The 17018-nt window shown below is 42.9% G+C and overlaps 1 protein-coding gene across 3 annotated transcripts in view; it reads left to right on the top strand.

Moving 5' to 3' along the window:
- tep1 (telomerase-associated protein 1) overlaps positions 1 to 17018 on the top strand; it is a 64762-nt gene that overhangs the window by 31215 nt on the left and 16529 nt on the right. For all 3 annotated transcript variants that reach the window (XM_061919608.1, XM_061919607.1, XM_061919606.1), the window contains 13 exons: positions 600 to 714; positions 829 to 1033; positions 6454 to 6571; positions 6669 to 6793; positions 6864 to 6960; positions 7026 to 7181; positions 7783 to 7995; positions 8080 to 8136; positions 11287 to 11425; positions 11684 to 11914; positions 11986 to 12143; positions 15650 to 15757; positions 15941 to 16045. In XM_061919608.1, coding sequence (XP_061775592.1) covers positions 600 to 714; positions 829 to 1033; positions 6454 to 6571; positions 6669 to 6793; positions 6864 to 6960; positions 7026 to 7181; positions 7783 to 7995; positions 8080 to 8136; positions 11287 to 11425; positions 11684 to 11914; positions 11986 to 12143; positions 15650 to 15757; positions 15941 to 16045 — 1827 coding nt within the window. The remainder of the gene's footprint in view (positions 1 to 599; positions 715 to 828; positions 1034 to 6453; positions 6572 to 6668; positions 6794 to 6863; positions 6961 to 7025; positions 7182 to 7782; positions 7996 to 8079; positions 8137 to 11286; positions 11426 to 11683; positions 11915 to 11985; positions 12144 to 15649; positions 15758 to 15940; positions 16046 to 17018) is intronic.

The raw sequence follows: 17018 nt of genomic DNA, 5'->3' as shown, positions 1-17018 counted from the left end.
AGTTGTTCTTAAAAAATTTGCTTACGCATATGTTCACGAAGTGGTGACCCTCGCCCTATCCTTGTTTGTGAATGACTGAGCATTTCATGGAAGCTGCTTTTATACCCAATCATGACACCCACCTGTTCACCTGTGGGATGCTCTAAATAAGTGTTTGATGAGCATTTCTCAACTCTCAGTTTTTTTTGCCACTTGTGCCAGCTTTTTTGAAACATGTTGCAGGCATCAAATTCCAAATGAGCTAATATTTGCAAAAAATAAAGTTTTCCAGTTCGAACGTTAAGTATCTTATCTTTGCAGTCTATTCAATTTGAATATAGGTTGAAAATAATTGTATTTACAATTTACACAACATGCCAACTTTACTGGTTTTGGGTTTTGTATTTGATTGACGCTGTACACAACTACAACCACAATTATACACACAATTTTCCAATAATAGATTAAAAGTGAACAAGGCAGACTATTTTGATACAGCTCTCATATTCTGTGTACCAAACATTTTAAAAGTATTAGAACCTAAACGTCCACTCACTTCATGCTGGATTCATGTTTTTTGGTCAAGCTGTATATTGATGTTTGAATGTATTCCTGCTTAGATACAAAGTGGCAAGCAGGAGGCGCTCCGATCACTCCTCTCCAGCTATTATTTCCTATACGCTCATGTACGCCACAACCTGCTGCACCACCTGATGGACATTTACAACATGCTTGGTAAGTCATTGATGATCAACGCAAGTTTTTATGAATTGAATAAGTGCCCACATGCCAACAGCTTCATGATCTTGATTGACAGTCTCTTTGCTGACTTCTGTTCTCTGCCCCTAGGTGACTTGCCGGACGCTTTGAAGGACTGTCAAGATTTCCTGCAGCGCCACGCGACCGTGCTCGCCTCCTGGCCGACGCTCTTCATCCAGCAGGCCCTCAACGAGCCCTCAAATACCCCCGCCCATGCCTGGGCCCAAGACCTCATGGGCAGCGGGACCGTGCGAGCAGTGGAGTGGCTCAACAACCATTTATTTAAGGAGAGCAGGTATGCACTTAGTTATCTAAGAGGTGACATGCTCATGGCTTTTGATCAGTCAGAGACAGTATGGCCAGACAATCTCCTCGGCCTACTCAGTGGTTAGTGTCCGCCCTGAGATGGGTAGGTTGGGAGTTCAAACCCCGGCCGAGTCATACCAGAGACTACAAAAAAAATGGGACCCATTGCCTCCCTGCTTAGCACTCAGCATCAAGGGTTGGAATCGGGGGTTAAATCACCATAAATGATTCCCGGGCACGGCACCGCTGCTGCTCACTGCTCCCCTCACCTCCCAGGGGGTGAACAAGGTGATGGGTCAAATGCAGAGGACACATTTCACCACACCTAGTGTGTGTGTGTGACAATCATTGCTACTTTAATTATTGATCAAAAAGTCCTGACGTGACTAAAGGGTGCCATGTTTGGTCCAGGCCAGGGGTCGGGAACCTTTTTGGCTGAGAGAGCCATACAAGCCAAATGTTTTTAAAAGTATTTCCGTGAGAGCCATATAATTATTTTTTTTACACTGAATTCAACTATATGCGTGCATTTTTAAGAAAGACCAACATTTTTAGAGTATAATAAGTCTCTTATTCTTTTTAATAACATTGTTATTCTGAGGCTAACTAAAAATAAATAAAATACTTCAAACCATAAATGCGACTTTTTGAACCGGTGCGGTAGAAACCAGATGGATGGACTAAAATGCATGAGAATGTTTTATATTTTGAACGTTATTTTTGACACTGTGATTACCAGCGGAATTATTCATTACTCACCGTGTTAAGCAATGTCAGCTCAGATGTATCTGAGAGCCATCAAAAGAGCCACATCTGGCTCTAGAGCCATGGGTTCCCTACCCCTGGTCCAGGGTATCCACGGAGTCATAAAAGTTCTTAAAGAGGAACTGCACTTTTTTGGGAGTTTTGCCTATCTTTCACAATTGATATGAAAGACATGACGATGGATGGATTTTTTTTTTAATGCATTTTAAATATTAATTAGATTTTGATGAAAAGTCCGCTTACAATAGTCTATGGGAGCCTTTCAATTTTGCCTATAGAGTCCCTAAAAAATATCCATATATAGATGATGTAAATATATAGGTAAAATAGTAACAGGCACATTCATAATATCATGTAATATCATTTTAGCCATTTTAAAAACGCACCACAAGTTTTGCTTCTTTTTTTTTTCTCCAGCACTGATTTCTGCTCACTGCAGACTTTATGAGAGATTTAAAAAAATATCAAAACATCACTTTCTGCGCAAGTTTAGGTTGTCATTAGGATGCCAACGGCTGTGATGTTCATATATTCACATTTAGGTGAAGAATAACTCCTAAACCTCGGGAAGAAACGAGGTGGGAGGGCAGGTTGGAACAAGCGCTTTTCGTGTCGTTCTCGTCAGTTCCAGGTCCTAAATTGGCTGTCAATGTATCCCAACTTGTCAGATTACCTACCCAGATGTCTCATGTCCAGGTGAGATTCATTCTAATCCCTCTAAAATATTATAAAAGGTTTTAAGTACAATTTCAAAAAGTTCTTAAAATTCTATTTTCATTCCTTGTATTTAAAGAATGCATAAACTTTAGGCTTGTTTTTAAATGTTTAGATTTTTGAGGACGCTATGATGTTAACTACAAGACTAAAGAGGGCTACCTGTGCTGCCCGGTCATAATTAATCGTGCACCACAAAGTGTGCCCTGCATGCGCAGCCGTGTGTCGTTACAGTTTAGCGTAGCATCAGAGAAAACTTAATGAAAGCCCACAACAAAGCCAAATTACTTGCATAAAATGTGTAAGTGCAAATTCAACGATTTGTGGCTCTTGAACGATCAATTTATTGCATGTTTGAAGCCGATGAATGGAAACTTATTAAGTTTTTAGGACCCGGATCTGGAGCGATCGAGGAGGGAAGCGTATGGAAACATTGCAGTGAAAGTGAATGGAATGGAATGATAATGTAAAAGTAAAAAATCCAGGATAAGGCTGTCAAAAGCTGCTGCACTTGCACAACTCTACAAGGATCAACTTAACCCCCCAATGGAGTGTTATGTGGGTAAAGTGGCACTATTTGCTGAAGGAGATCATGTTTACCAGTGAGATCATACTATTACATACAGTAAGATCATGCTACCAGTTTGCGTACAGGGCCAACAGATCTACAGAGGATGCTATCGCAACAGCCCTCCACACTGCTCTGAGCCACCTAGAGCAGCAGGGGAGCTATGCAAGGCTACTTTTTGTTGATTTTAGCTCTGCGTTCAACACCATCCCCCACCACAGACTGGTGCCCAAACTGACGGGGCTTGGACTGTCTTCCTCCATCTGCCACTGGATCCTGGACTTCCTGACAAATCGCTCTCAGAGGGTGAGAGTAGGCTTCTACCTCTCAGCATCAGCACCGGCTCCCCCCAGGGCTGCGTGCTAAGCCCCCTACTCTACACTCATCACCACACCCCTGCTCATGCCAGCAATACCACCATTACATTTGCAGACGACACCACAGTAGTTGGACTCATTTCTGAGAGGGATGAGTCTGCCTACAGAAATGAAGTGGAGCGGCTGACTGGGTGGTGCAGGGAAAACAACCTGGTCCTTAACACAACTAACACGAAGGAGCGGATCATAGGTTTCCGGAAGAAAAAAACAGTAAACATCCAACCACTGTACATCAATAGGGACTATGTGGAAAGGGTTTCTAACTTCAGGTTCCTGGGCATCCAGATCGAGGAAGACCTGTGGTGGAGTATGAACACCTCAGTGACCATCAAAAAGGCACAGCAAAGACTTCACTTTCTGAGACTCCTCAAAAAGAACAATCCGTCTCAAAAACTGCTTGTGTCCTTCTATCGCTGCTCAATAGAGAGTGTGCTGACATACTGCATGTGTGTGGTACGCCAGCTGCACGGTGGCAGAGAGAAATGCACTTCAGAGGGTCATAAAAGCTGCCATGAAGATCACTGGCTGCTCTCTCCCCTCCCTCCATGAACTGTACACTGCCAGGTGCCTCAAAAAGGCCCAAAACATCTTAAAGGACCCATCTCACCCTGGACATAAACTTTTTGAAGTGATGCCCTCATACAGGAGATACAGGACAATAAAATGCCGGACAAACCGATTTAAGAACACGTTTTTCCCGAGAGCTGAACACAAGATGACAATAATGACTGTGCATGTGAGCTGTATGCTTGCTATTTTTATCTATTTATCTATGTTCTTATGTTTTTATGTAGGATTTTGCACTAAATTAGTTTGTATACAATTTTGTTGTACAATGACAAAGATCTATTCTATTCTATATTCTCTGTGGTAGTTGTGTACTCACAGCAATCAAACTTAAAAACAACAACAAAAAAAAACATAATTTTCATATGTTTTCTATTATTCATTCCTATGATTACAGGTCAGCTGTTCATGCCTATCTTTTCTCCAAGTTTATACAGCAACTGACATTAAAATCTATAAAGGTTGTCTGTTTAGTATTTGCACTCAGTTTATGGTTGGGTGAGGAAAGCAAGGAAGATGTGCGAATGTCATCTTGTAATACTCAAATAAAAACTAGTCCTTGTTTATTAGCAATAGGTTTTAAAAAAAACTCATAAACAGGTAAAAAGACATTAAAACATACCAGATACAAAATGAGCTGAGCAAATTTGTTTGCTCAATTCTGACAGCCGCTAAAACCCTGCAAAAAGTAATCATGTAGCTTTAGCAGTGATGCTAACAATGCCTTTCACAGACAATATATTGTTGTGCTTTCCTCTACCATTGCTGAGGCTTGTCGTTACATGAAAACACTCGATACGAAGCACACTGCGCTGTAGCAAATTTGGTAAATGGCTTTCATGATGTTTTCAAATATTTTTTTCAATTAGTTTACAATAGTCTTCTGGTGTATTGAGTTGATTTAACCCTTTTGTTTTCCAATGTGAAAGAACCATCCATCCATCTTCTTCCGCTTATCCGAGGTTGGGTCGCGGGGGCAGCAGTCTAAGCAGGGAAGCCCAGACTTTTCTCTCCCCAGCCACTTCGTCCAGCTCTTCCCGGGGGATCCCGAGGCGTTCCCAGGCCAGCCGGGAGACATAGTCTTCCCAACCTGTCCTGGGTCTTCCCCGTGGGCTCCTACTGGTTGGACGTGCCCTAAACACCTCCCTAGGGAGAAGTTCGGGTGGCATCCTGACCAGATACCCGAACCACCTCATCTGGCTCCTCTCCATGTGGAGGAGCAGTGGCTTTACTTTGAGTTCCTCCCGGATGGCAGAGCTTCTCACCCTATCTCTAAGGGAGAGCCCCGCCACACGGCGGAGGAAACTCATTTGGCCGCTTGTACCCGTGATCTTATCCTTTCGGTCACAATCCAAAGCTCATGACCATAGGTGAGGATGGGAATGTAGATCGACCGGTAGAGTGAGAGCATTGCCTTCCGGCTCAGCTCCTTCTTAACCACAACGGCTCGATACATCGTCCGCATTACAGAAGACGCCGCACCGATCCGCCTGTCGATCTCACGATCCACTCTTCCCCCACTCGTGAACAAGACTCCTAGGTACTTGAACTCCTCCACTTGGGGCAGGGTCTCCTCCCCAACCCGGAGGTGGCACTCCACCCTTTTCCGGGCGAGAACCATGGACTCGGACTTGGAGGTGCTGATTCTCATCCCGGTCGCTTCACACTCGGCTGCGAAACGATCCAGTGAGAGCTGAAGATCCCGGCCAGATGAAGCCATCAGGACCACATCATCTGCAAAAAGCAGAGACTTAATCCTGCGGCCACCAAACTAGAACCCCTCAACGCCTTGACTGCGCCTAGAAATTCTGTCCATAAAAGTTATGAACAGAATGGGTGACAAAGGACAGCCTTGGCGGAGTCCAACCCTCACTGGAAATGTGTCCGACTTACTACTGGCAATGCGGACCAAGCTCTGACACTGATCATACAGGGAGTGGACCGCCACAATCAGACAGTCCGATACCCCATACTCTCTGAGCACTCCCCACAGGACAAATGCCTTCTCTAAGTCCACAAAGCACATGTAGACTGGTTGGGCAAACTCCCGTGCACCCTCAAGAACCCTGCCGAGAGTATAGAGCTGGTCCACAGTTCCACCACCAGGACGAAAACCATTGTTCTTCCTGAACAGGAGTCATGTGAAAGAACACTGAATTAATTAATATACTTACAATTCATTCTTGCCCTCCGATTTTGTTTTATGTCTTTGTACTTTTTTGTCCAAATGGATATGAAATGGTCTTAAATTATATTCGTTATGGTCTTAAAGTCTTAAAATTAACTTGTCTTAAATTTGATTTGTTGGAACCTGCAGATACTCTGTTGGTTCCAACTTTGAAAACAAGCTGTCCAAACTCTCTCTATGCACGGCTCTGAGCCTGACGTTTACAAGCAATATTGTTTGGTATGTCGCAGTCAGCTGATGTCCACCTTCATGTCGAAGCCCACCTGCTTGGCGATGAGCTCCGATGGGGAGATGGTGGTTGGTACTGGACAGGGAACTCTGCATTTCATCAACACAAACACGGGACAGGTACAAACATGCCAAAACTTAATATGTTCTCTACTTTCTCAATAATCTTTCTTATCTGTAATGTAGCTCTTATTTTTGGGTACTTCCTGTGTCACAGCAAGTGAAGTCTTTAGTCAGCAGCTGTGACGGAATCTCCACCTGCGTGGTCCTGAAGGACCGGCGTGTTGCTACAACCTCGTTCGATGGCCAAATCGAGATCTGGGACTCTGAGAGTGGATTCCGGTGAGCGTGGACCTGACCTCTCAAACCAACGTCGTCTTTTTTTGATGACATCCCTTCTTCCCTTTTGCAGTACGGCACTTAAGGGCCACACTAATGTGATCACAGCCAGTGACATAACCTCAGATGAAAAGCACCTCGCCACGGCGTCCCTGGACTTGACACTGAAGGTGAGTTGCTTAATAACCTTGCTAGTCAAGTATCTCGATTAACAAAGTGATTAACTACCTTTTAGGTGTGGTCTTCAACAAAAGGCCACGAGGTGGCAGCTCTTCCCAGCAGCAGCCCTTTAAACTGTGTGACCTTTGACCCAGAGGACCGCTTGCTTGCTGCCGGCCGTTGGGACGGGAAAGTCGTCGTATGGCACTGGCTTCAGGATACAACCCAAACGGTACGATGCGAAGGGATTAACAGCGAACTATGCCCTTTAAGAGCACTATGACATCCACTAAGGCTTGAAGATGTGTGACACGTTTAGAAAAATAAGACATGAAAGGAAACAAGAACAGCTGTTCCAGTTCAGGGTGGAAGTTGACTCCCAGGCGGCGTGGCTCAGTTGGTAGAGTGGCGGGGCCAACAACTTGAGGGTTCCAGGTTCGATTCCACCTTCTTCCATCCCCGTCACTGCTGTTGCAAGACACTTTAGCCTCCTTGTTCCTAGTGCCACCCATAGTGGCTTAAATATAATAGCTAAAAGATTTAGATAATGTAAAGCGCTATGCATCTCTAGAGAAAAAGTGCTGTATTTATATAATTCACAATATAAATATAATTTGCTGCAGCCCTATCGAGGTGGGCAGAACTGTACCATTTTTATTCTAAGGTATGGACAAAATCTTGTGATTCATAATAATTTCCTGTGTGAACATCTTTATCCGCATCCTCACCAAAATGTGAACAGGTCTGCACATTGATTTTTTAGTAATCCTGCTAACGAGCTAACACACCACCCATCAATCTGCAGCCTTGTTTATGACTTTCTATTCCAACAGTTGCTGAGTGGCCACCGACACTCTGTGCGCAGCCTCTCCTTTACGCCGTCCTATGGCATGCTGTGCTCCGGTTCCGTGTCTGGCGAGGTGCGCGTGTGGTCTGTGGACCCCTTCTGCTGTGTGGGATGTTTCCAGGCTCATGCCGGCACCGTGGACGCCCTCACCTTTCTGGATGAGGGCCGTTTTCTGCTGACCGCCGGCTCTGATTACAAGGTGGGCGACTAACACAGGCATAACTTTAGTCAACTTGCAAATACTGTACATAAAAAAGATTTATGTTCTTGTTATGTTAAACAGCTGCAGCTGTGGTCTGGTGGACTTGGACGCTCAGTGGCTGTTTTAAAAAAGGATCAAGTAAGTTTATTTTGACAAATTTCATGTGAACGTGTTTGATTAAAATTAAAATCGCTCCGTTAGACCCACGGCCCATTGGCACATTTTCGCGTTGGCTCTCATTGCCAAAAGGTTTGTTGTAATTGTGTACTTTTGACGTTTTTTGAACATGTGACGTTAGCAGATATCTCCTTATATGGTAGTGGTTCACCCAAAGAGTTTTGCACTAGTCCGTCTTTGTAGTCCAACGTTCCAGTCAAAGGGTTCCTTCTTTTTCTCTATCATCTTGTTGTGGGGCAGACTGGCTCATACATGCATATGCACCACCACTGTTGCCATTTTTAATACAAAGTACCATATAGTTGGAACTTACGTCTGTCAAATGACTCGATTTGGAAGGGCGAAAAACGGGTGGGGAAAAGACTCTGTCGAAGTGGAGGCACGTAAATAAGACCACCCACAACACGGTACATCCTGAAGAGACGATCAGAGAGCAGTTTGAAGATGGTCTGTAAAACAAAAACCTATGAACATTTTTAACCAATGAAACACCATTGCATGTTGTGTAGGCCACAAGGAAGTGTTTTAAATGTATTTAAAACATCATAATATGACCCCTTAAAAGGTCCCCCAATCCATTCATCCATTTTCTACCACTTGTCCCTTTCGGAATCGTGGGGGGTGCTGGAGCCTATCTCAGCTGCATTCGGGCGGAAGGCGGGGTACACCCAGGAGAAGTCGCCACCTCATCGCAGTGCAGACACAGACAACATACATGCCATTCTATTCCGTCGCGTGACTTCTTGGCTTGGTCAACCAAGCCAAAAAGTCAAGCAGCGCACAAACTGAGTACAAAAGAGGCTTAAATCTTCCTTCAAAAGGCAGATACGAGCAAAAAAATCCAACGATGCAATGGAATCTTTCCCTATACTTCATCAATAAAAGATTTGTCCAGTCATTCCCGGACATATCGAATTATTGTGGTCCAGGCGCCATTCTACACAACAATACAGTTGGAAAGTTGAAAAAGAATGGAGATCAACAACTTCTTTGTGTGTGGGTGGGTCAAGCAGAATGGTATCAAGACTCTCCCAGATAAATATGCATTTGTTTTTGCGCGGGTAAGTTTGCATTTCATGATTTCAATTGGCGTCTAAGATGCCATGTTTGTTGCTTTTGCACTCGCCGTTTATAAGTAGCGTGTTTTTCCCGTCTTTATGAGTATGTGCTGAAAGCTTCATTTCTGATTGTTGCCTTTGGTAACAGCTTTACTTTTTTTAGGTTTTGCTCACTTTTGCTTTCTTTTAGACTCGCCGAATTTGTGCTTTTCGAAACACTCGTAGCAAACGTGTTTAGTAAATACGTATAATATCAGGATAATACTTAAATGGAAAATAATAAACGTTAAAAGTGTGTCAAACAAACCTTTAACAAAGTGATCTCTACAAACTCATGCATTCTTCAACTCTGCTCTCTTGGACGAGTGTGTGCTGCTTATTGCTTCATTTTTATTTATTTTTTCTAATCTTGCACTCTTTTGCCCTTTTTTTATTATCTCTGGAGGAACTCTGAAGAAACGTTTATCCTTTTTGCCATTGCAACGATTCGTACAGCTGAAAAGCATAACAAAACATCACTAAGCATAGGGCATTTTTCCTTAGAGAAAAGCTGAATGGCACTTAGTACCTATTGAGAACAGAGCGAGCTTGACCACCTCGCATATTTATTGGACGGGACGAGAGCCGGACAATCCAACCAAACAGCAATACGTGGCTCACATGCTTGCTTTGTCAGTTGCAACTTTTCATGACATCATTAAGGAAAAGGAAAACCAACTTCCTTATCGACATGAAACTACCTCTCACACGTCCCTATCTAGATAAGCCTGCCCCATAAATATGCCAGGCTTTGCTACACATTATATATATATATATATATATATATATATATATATATATATATATATGTGCATATATAGTTGAATAAAATCAGTCAGCTACAGACTTCGGAGCTGTAAGTTTTATCATTTTGTTTTTCTTCAACGAATATGCTAACGTAGCATGATGTTAAAATGTGTAAAATGTGAGTCTAATGTTAGCATGTAATTTACAAAGCCATGCTAGTGTTTCAATAGTTTGTGTCCTCCGTACCCAGTGTTTATTTGTTGTATGTGGTATATGTCATCTTTTACACTGGACAAGTGCAGAGTTATTGTGTACATGTAAATCAAACAAAAAAGTACACATTAGCGCTTGTAAAAAACACAAACACCGCTCATTAACATTAAAACTACGGATTCAAAAAACTGTGCACTTCTAGTAGGGCTTTTTAAAAGCACTTTTAAACTGTTTGCATTTCAGCCTATATGTCTAACACACTTCCATTACAGTATTCCAATACACCTCTGACACTTATTTAATTGAAGTATACTGTAATTATGTACTGTCAGGCTTGCCATTGACAGTTTGTTTGTGTTTTAGTTTTTCCTCTGTGTGTTTGGTATTTCCTGTTTTTAGTTCCTGTCAGCGCTCTTATTTTTTCTGTTTTCTGTTTTTTTCCCTGTGCGCTGTTTTCCCCTCAGCTGCGGCTGATTGGCACCTGGACACACCTGGACTGTCAATCAGCCTGCTCCTATTTTACCTGCTTTGTTCCTCCAGTCAGTGCTGGATTATTGTCGCTGTTGTCGTTGCTACCTGTCGTGTCGTGTCGTATCATATGGTGTCAATGCAGCGTTGCGGTAAGCTATATTTGATAGTGGTTTGTAGCTCATTGTCTTTTGTTCCCTGCTTCCAAGTTTTTTTTCATATTATAAGTATGACTTCTGTTTCTTGCTCGATACCTGCTAGCTTCCACGCTAGGTTTTTTTTGTTTGTTATCCGCCCACGTGCGCGCTTTTTGTTTGTTTTTTGTCTTAGTGTTTTAAATTAGATTATGTTTTCTCACTCCATGCCTGCCTCCTTCTCTGCATCTTGGGGTTCGTCACCAACTGACTCCGACATGTACCTTCTTAAAAACACATTTAGAACAGCAGAGTTTATGGCTTGCATAGATTATTTACAAAACACAACATGTAAGTATAAAACACATGTGAGTATGTACCATGTACAAATTGTCAGTTACAGCAGTTCACGTAAATATAACCTGTGGCGTAATTTCTTTGTATTTCTCCAGTGTGAGCAGGAGCCTCCTCACAAGAAAGTCAAGTGCGCCACCTCCTCGGTGCCCGGCGCTCTGTGCGCGGCAGTCAAAGGGGACTACGTCGCAGTGGGCTACCATAACGACGGATTTAAACTCTTCTGCATCAGCTCAGGTGGGATGACGCGCTGGAGCACACAAACCGCTAAAGGAATAGAATAGCATAAAATAATATTGTGATAGTAAGAGACTTTGTTGTGGTTTTACAGCTAGGAGTTGTGGGTTGGCAAGTGCTTGACAGACTGCGAATGTGTTTTTGTGGACACCGCTATTCTGATTTGGTGGGGAGTGAGAATAAAAAAATGCACATGAAAGTGCGGCAACACACACCTAGCATTATTTTTAGTTAAGCTATCTTCCTGTTAACTTCCAGGTGAGAGGATCTGGGTCAACAATCTTGTGCACTTGTCCGTTCCGTCTCTGCTGTGGTTGGACCCCGAGCTGCTGCTGTCCACCGGCTATGACAAGCGTTTGAGATTGTGGAAAAAAACATTTGGGAAGGATGGGGAGCTGACCGGCATGGAGATGACAGGAATGTTTGCACCGCAAATGGACATCGTCCGGGCGGTAGCGCAAAGCTCCACTTACCTGGCGACTGCTTCGGGTAAGACGACACCAAACAGGACATGCCTGTGTCCACACAGAGATGACTAAATTTGACTCTGTGTTGAGCAGATGATTGCACGGTTTTCCTGTGGCTGCTGAGCGAGCTAACAGACAACCCCGAGTCTGATATAAAGCCGGCTGCCATTCTCAAGGGCCACAGCAAGGGTGTCACCTGTTTGGCCTTCAGCCCTGATGGTGGACGGCTGCTTTCTGGTGGAAAAGACAAAGTAAGGACATTTCAGCTTCAATAGTTGGGGAAAACATAGAATATTGCAAAGAAAAATGTAGAAGTAAAAGTACAGGTCTTTAAAAATGTACTGAGATAGAAGTGGAAAAAGGAAGTGATTTAAGATGTTTGGGGGCCACCTAACTGCAAAACAGGTGTTCGTTAGTGAAGCTACAATTTAGTTGGAATATCAAAGTAAAATACGTCTTTCTTTATGCAAATAATAGTCTAGCATACACTTCTCTTTCCGAGTGCAATTTTTTTACTTCTGTGTTCTTGTTTACCGTGTCTTACAGTATTTCTTTTTTTTTTCCACAGAAATAAACATATACAATATATTTATATTTAGTTATAATCGTTCAGATTTCTGCTAGTACGATTGTTCAAAGTTTGTTGTACAACCTGCAATGAGAAAGAAATCTAATCTATGGTGATAACATGTCAAATGTAGCAAAGTAAGATACTTTAAAGAAAACAAAGAAATATGAAACTGCAGGTTCGGGTGGTCCTCATTGTACGCCGTTCTGTGTCACAAAGTTTTGTGGTTACATACGCACTCTCATAAATAATTGTAGGGGCCCTATAATGAAAAACTATTTTTTTCTTACCTTTTGGTAAGAAACTGTACCAGTTTTTGTACTTGGGATCTGCATAAATCCCAAAAATGTTAATCTAACCATGGAAGCATTGGAGAGATATTTGCTCCCTGTGTGACTTTTTTTGCCATGTGATGTTAGCGGACTATCTAAGTATGGTACCTTGTGCGCACCTGTTAGTTTAGTCTGCGCTGTAGTCAATAAACACATTTTTTTCTCTTATATCCTCTTGTTGTGGGACAGACTGTCTCGTTAATGCACATGCATTGTTCGCTGTTGCCATTTCTACTACAAATTAGCATATAGTTTGAAAATCTACAACAAAGTGGGAAAGGAGAAGACAGTCGAAGTAAAGCTATGTAAATAAGACCCGTCCACAAATCGACACATTCTGAAGAGACGGTAGGAAAGCAGCGTGAAAACTGTCCGTAAAACATAATCTATGAAAAATTTTGACCAAAGAACCACCATTACATCATTATTCAGTCAAAGTTTATTTATACAGCCCTTAATCACAAGTGTCTCAAAGGGCTGCACAAGCCACAACGACATCCTCGGCTCAGATCCCACATCACGGTAAGAAAAAAACTTTAAAAGTTTGACCGGGGCAATGGATGCCGAGTGGGTACAGTTAATAATGTGAGAGTCCAGTCCACATGTTAAGTAAACTACAAGGAAGTATTTTAACCGTAGAAAAAAATATGACCCCATTAAGACCGTGCAAAAAAAAACGGTACTAGCTAGGTAGGTACTATCTAGAAAGTGAAATGAAATGAGATATTGTAAAATGTTGAGAAAGTGTAGAAATCAACATTGCTTGCATGTTTTGGTTCAATGTCACGACCCTCTTGAAGGATAAAGATGGTATTTTTAACATGTGAAAGGATCTGCTCCTATGAAATAAATAACTAAGCAGTGCAGTGGTGTCATATAGAATAGAATAGAATAGAAAGTACTTTATTGATCCCCGGGGGAAATTCAGCACCACAGTTCGCTCACAATAAATAATAATAAATAATATATGACATGTATTATATATATATAATATATGAATAATATAAATATTTTCTACATATATTCTACATTTAAGTACAGGCAAGGAACATATGCATTATACAGTCTGATGGCTGTCGGTATGAAGGACCTCCTGTGTGGTTCCGTGTTACATTTTGGGAGTCTGAGCCTTCCACTGAACATGCTCATTCTCTCCGCAAGGTCCGAGTGTAGTGGGTGGGAGGTGTTGTCCATAATTGCTAGGAGTTTTGCTGGACTTCTCCTCTTTGACACCACCGCCAGAGAGTCCAGCTCCACTCCCACCACGTTACTGGCCTTCTCTACCAACTTGTCCAGTCTGTTTGTGTCCCTCACTCTCAGCCCGCTGCCCCAACATACAAGAAAGTGCTCGCCACCACTGACTCGTAGAACATCTTCAACATCTTTGTACAGACGTTGAAGGATCCTAGCCTCCTGAGGAAGTAGAGGCGGCTCTGTCCCTTCTTGTAGAGTGCCTCAGCGTGTTTTGACCCATTCAGCTTGTTGTCCAGGTGTACTCCCAGGTGTTTATAATCCTCAACCATGTCCACATCCACCCCCCTGATGGAAACAGGGGTCGCCGGAGTACTCCTCCTCCTTCCCAGGTCCACAACCAGCTCCTTGGTCTTCGTCACATTGAGCTGGCGGTGGTTCTTTCCACACCATGTGACAAAGTCCTCCACCAGTGCCCTGTATTCCTCATCATCGCCATCCTCAATACACCCCACTATCGCAGAGTCTTCAGAAAACTTCTGAAGGTGGCAGGACTCTGACTGATAGTGGAAATGGGTGGTGTAAATGGTGAAGAGGAAGGGGGAGAGGACTGTACCCTGCGGGGCCCCGGTGTTGCTGACCAGGCTGTCAGACACACAGTCCTGCAGTCGCACGTACCGTGGTCTGTCAGTCAGGTCATCTACAACCCAGGACATTAAGGGGGCCTCCACCTGCCTCTTCTCCAACTTCACACCCAGTAGCCCAGGCCGTATAGTATTGAAAGCACTGGAGAAGTCAAAAAACATGACCCTCACACTGCTTGCAGGCTTGTCCAGGTGGATGTGGGCTGGGTTCAGCAGGTAGATAACTGCGTCCTCCACTCCCAGTCATGGCTGGTAGGCGAATTGGAGTGGGTCCAGGTGGGGCTTGACTGTAGGGCGGAGTTGTTCCAGGACCAACCTCTCCATGGTATTCGTGATATTGGAGGTTAGCGCCACCGACCTGTAGTCCTTTGACGTGCTGGGTCGCGTGCACTTGGGGATGGGGACCACGCATGAGGTTTTCCACAGTGTGGGGACTTTCTGCAGTCTAAGGCTCATGTTGAAGATGTGCTGGAGCCCACCACATAGCTGTGGGGCGCAGGGTTCGAGCACCCTGGGGTTCACACCGTCAGGACCCACGGCTTTTCCACATGACAGATAGATAGATAGTACTTTATTGATTCCTTCAGGAGAGTTCCTTCAGGAAAATTAAAATTCCAGCAGCAGTGTACAGAGTTGAGATCAATTTAAAGACTTCAGGAATAAAGTAACTAATTATATTTCTTCTTTTTATTACTGTATTTTATATGTAAATCAAGTGTTTTGTGTACAGTGTGAATGATTTTGGTGTTCATTTAGCTATGAATCGATTTACACTAAAAGTCAACGACCCCAGGAACAATAGTCTCCACTGCAGTGTAGACTATAGGGGATCCTTATAAACTAAACTAAACTAAACTTACATCACACTCTAAAATTTGGAGCTCGTAACCTGGGGACCACCTGTACAGTTTTTACAAATGTAAAAATATACAAGCAGGAATTTGTGTCAGTCGTTTTTTTATTTCAAGTATGTCCAAATTTTAATGTAAAAATGACGAGCTTAAATCAAATGTGGTATCCAGGGTCTGGTCGTGTCAGACATCACCTCGGATCCTCCTGTTGTTTCCAAAGTGCTCCCCGCCTTCCATCGAGACTGGATCACTGGCTGTGTTTGGACTCCAGACTGTGTGGTGGGTATCTAAACTTATTTTCATGTCATTTCCCTCCATTGGCTTAGGACACAGGGATCTAAAGTGTGGGCCTTGACATATTCTACACATATGCTGCTACAAAGAAATACATGAAAGTACTGTTGTTTCTTCCACCAACAACAAATGGAATGTCATATTACTGACTTAAATTTGTGTTTCCAGATAAGCTCTTCCGCTGATTGCAGACTTTGTTTATGGGATGTTGAAACCGGTCGTCATCTTCAAGTAATCACTTGGAAGAGTCCGTTCACTTCTGTCTGCTGTCAGGTAAGAAGCTGTTTCACATGGACCAACATTGCCATAAGGGCTGCAACTAGGGGTGTAACGGTACACAAAAATTTCGGTTCGGTACGTACCTTGGTTTACAGGTCACGGTTCGGTTCATTTTCGGTACAGTAAGAAAACAACAAAATATACATTTTTTTGGTTATTTATTTACCAAGTTTGTAAACAATGGCTTTATCCTTTTAACATTGGGAACACTATAATAATTCTACCCACGTTAATCCACATTAAACTGCCTCAAGTTGTTGCTTTGATTAAATAAAATGAAAAAACCTTTCTTCTACATATAAAAAGTGCAACATTAAACAGTTTCCTTTGAAACTGTTTAATGTCAACTCATCATCCTTAATTTAATACAGCATTTGGGAAGCCTGTAGTTGACTTTTATTATGAAAATGTTGTATTTTTATCAACATGTGATAGCAGGGAACCTGCTATTCAAAACTAGGCTGCTACATTACTAATGATTCATGTAACTAAAGCTGAAAAAATAGTACAATTGCAATAGAAGAGACTATTTATCCCTAAACACAGTGGAGTTCAATGAAATAACAGACAGACAGGGCTTTGCTGCCCCTAAAACACGCACACGCACGCACAGCAAAAGGAGCTAACGTTAACGCTAAAAGCTATTTAGCCCTCACCTCAAGCATATACTGTGAGCGAGCTGAGCTGCAGTTTAAGTTTCTAGAAGGTCAACGGGCTCATAGTGATGTTTGTAATAGTTGTGACTGGGAAGTGTTTAGTATAATTTGGGTAGAGTGCACTCCTCCCCTGCTAAACGAATATTTCTGCTCGACGCTAAAGCATTGACCACATCGTTCTGAAGTCGAATACGCACTGCTGATTGGCTGTTACATCGCTCTGAATACGCACCGCTGATTGGCTTTGTATGTAACCAATCAGATGGTTGTGTGGGCGGGACAATGCTTGCTGCTGAGACAGAGCCACAGAG

Source organism: Nerophis ophidion, linkage group LG14, assembly GCF_033978795.1.
Source record: "Nerophis ophidion isolate RoL-2023_Sa linkage group LG14, RoL_Noph_v1.0, whole genome shotgun sequence".
Taxonomy (NCBI): Eukaryota; Metazoa; Chordata; class Actinopteri; order Syngnathiformes; family Syngnathidae; genus Nerophis; species Nerophis ophidion.
Note: the sequence above shows the minus strand (reverse complement) of the source record. Positions and strands in the feature narration are given on the sequence as shown.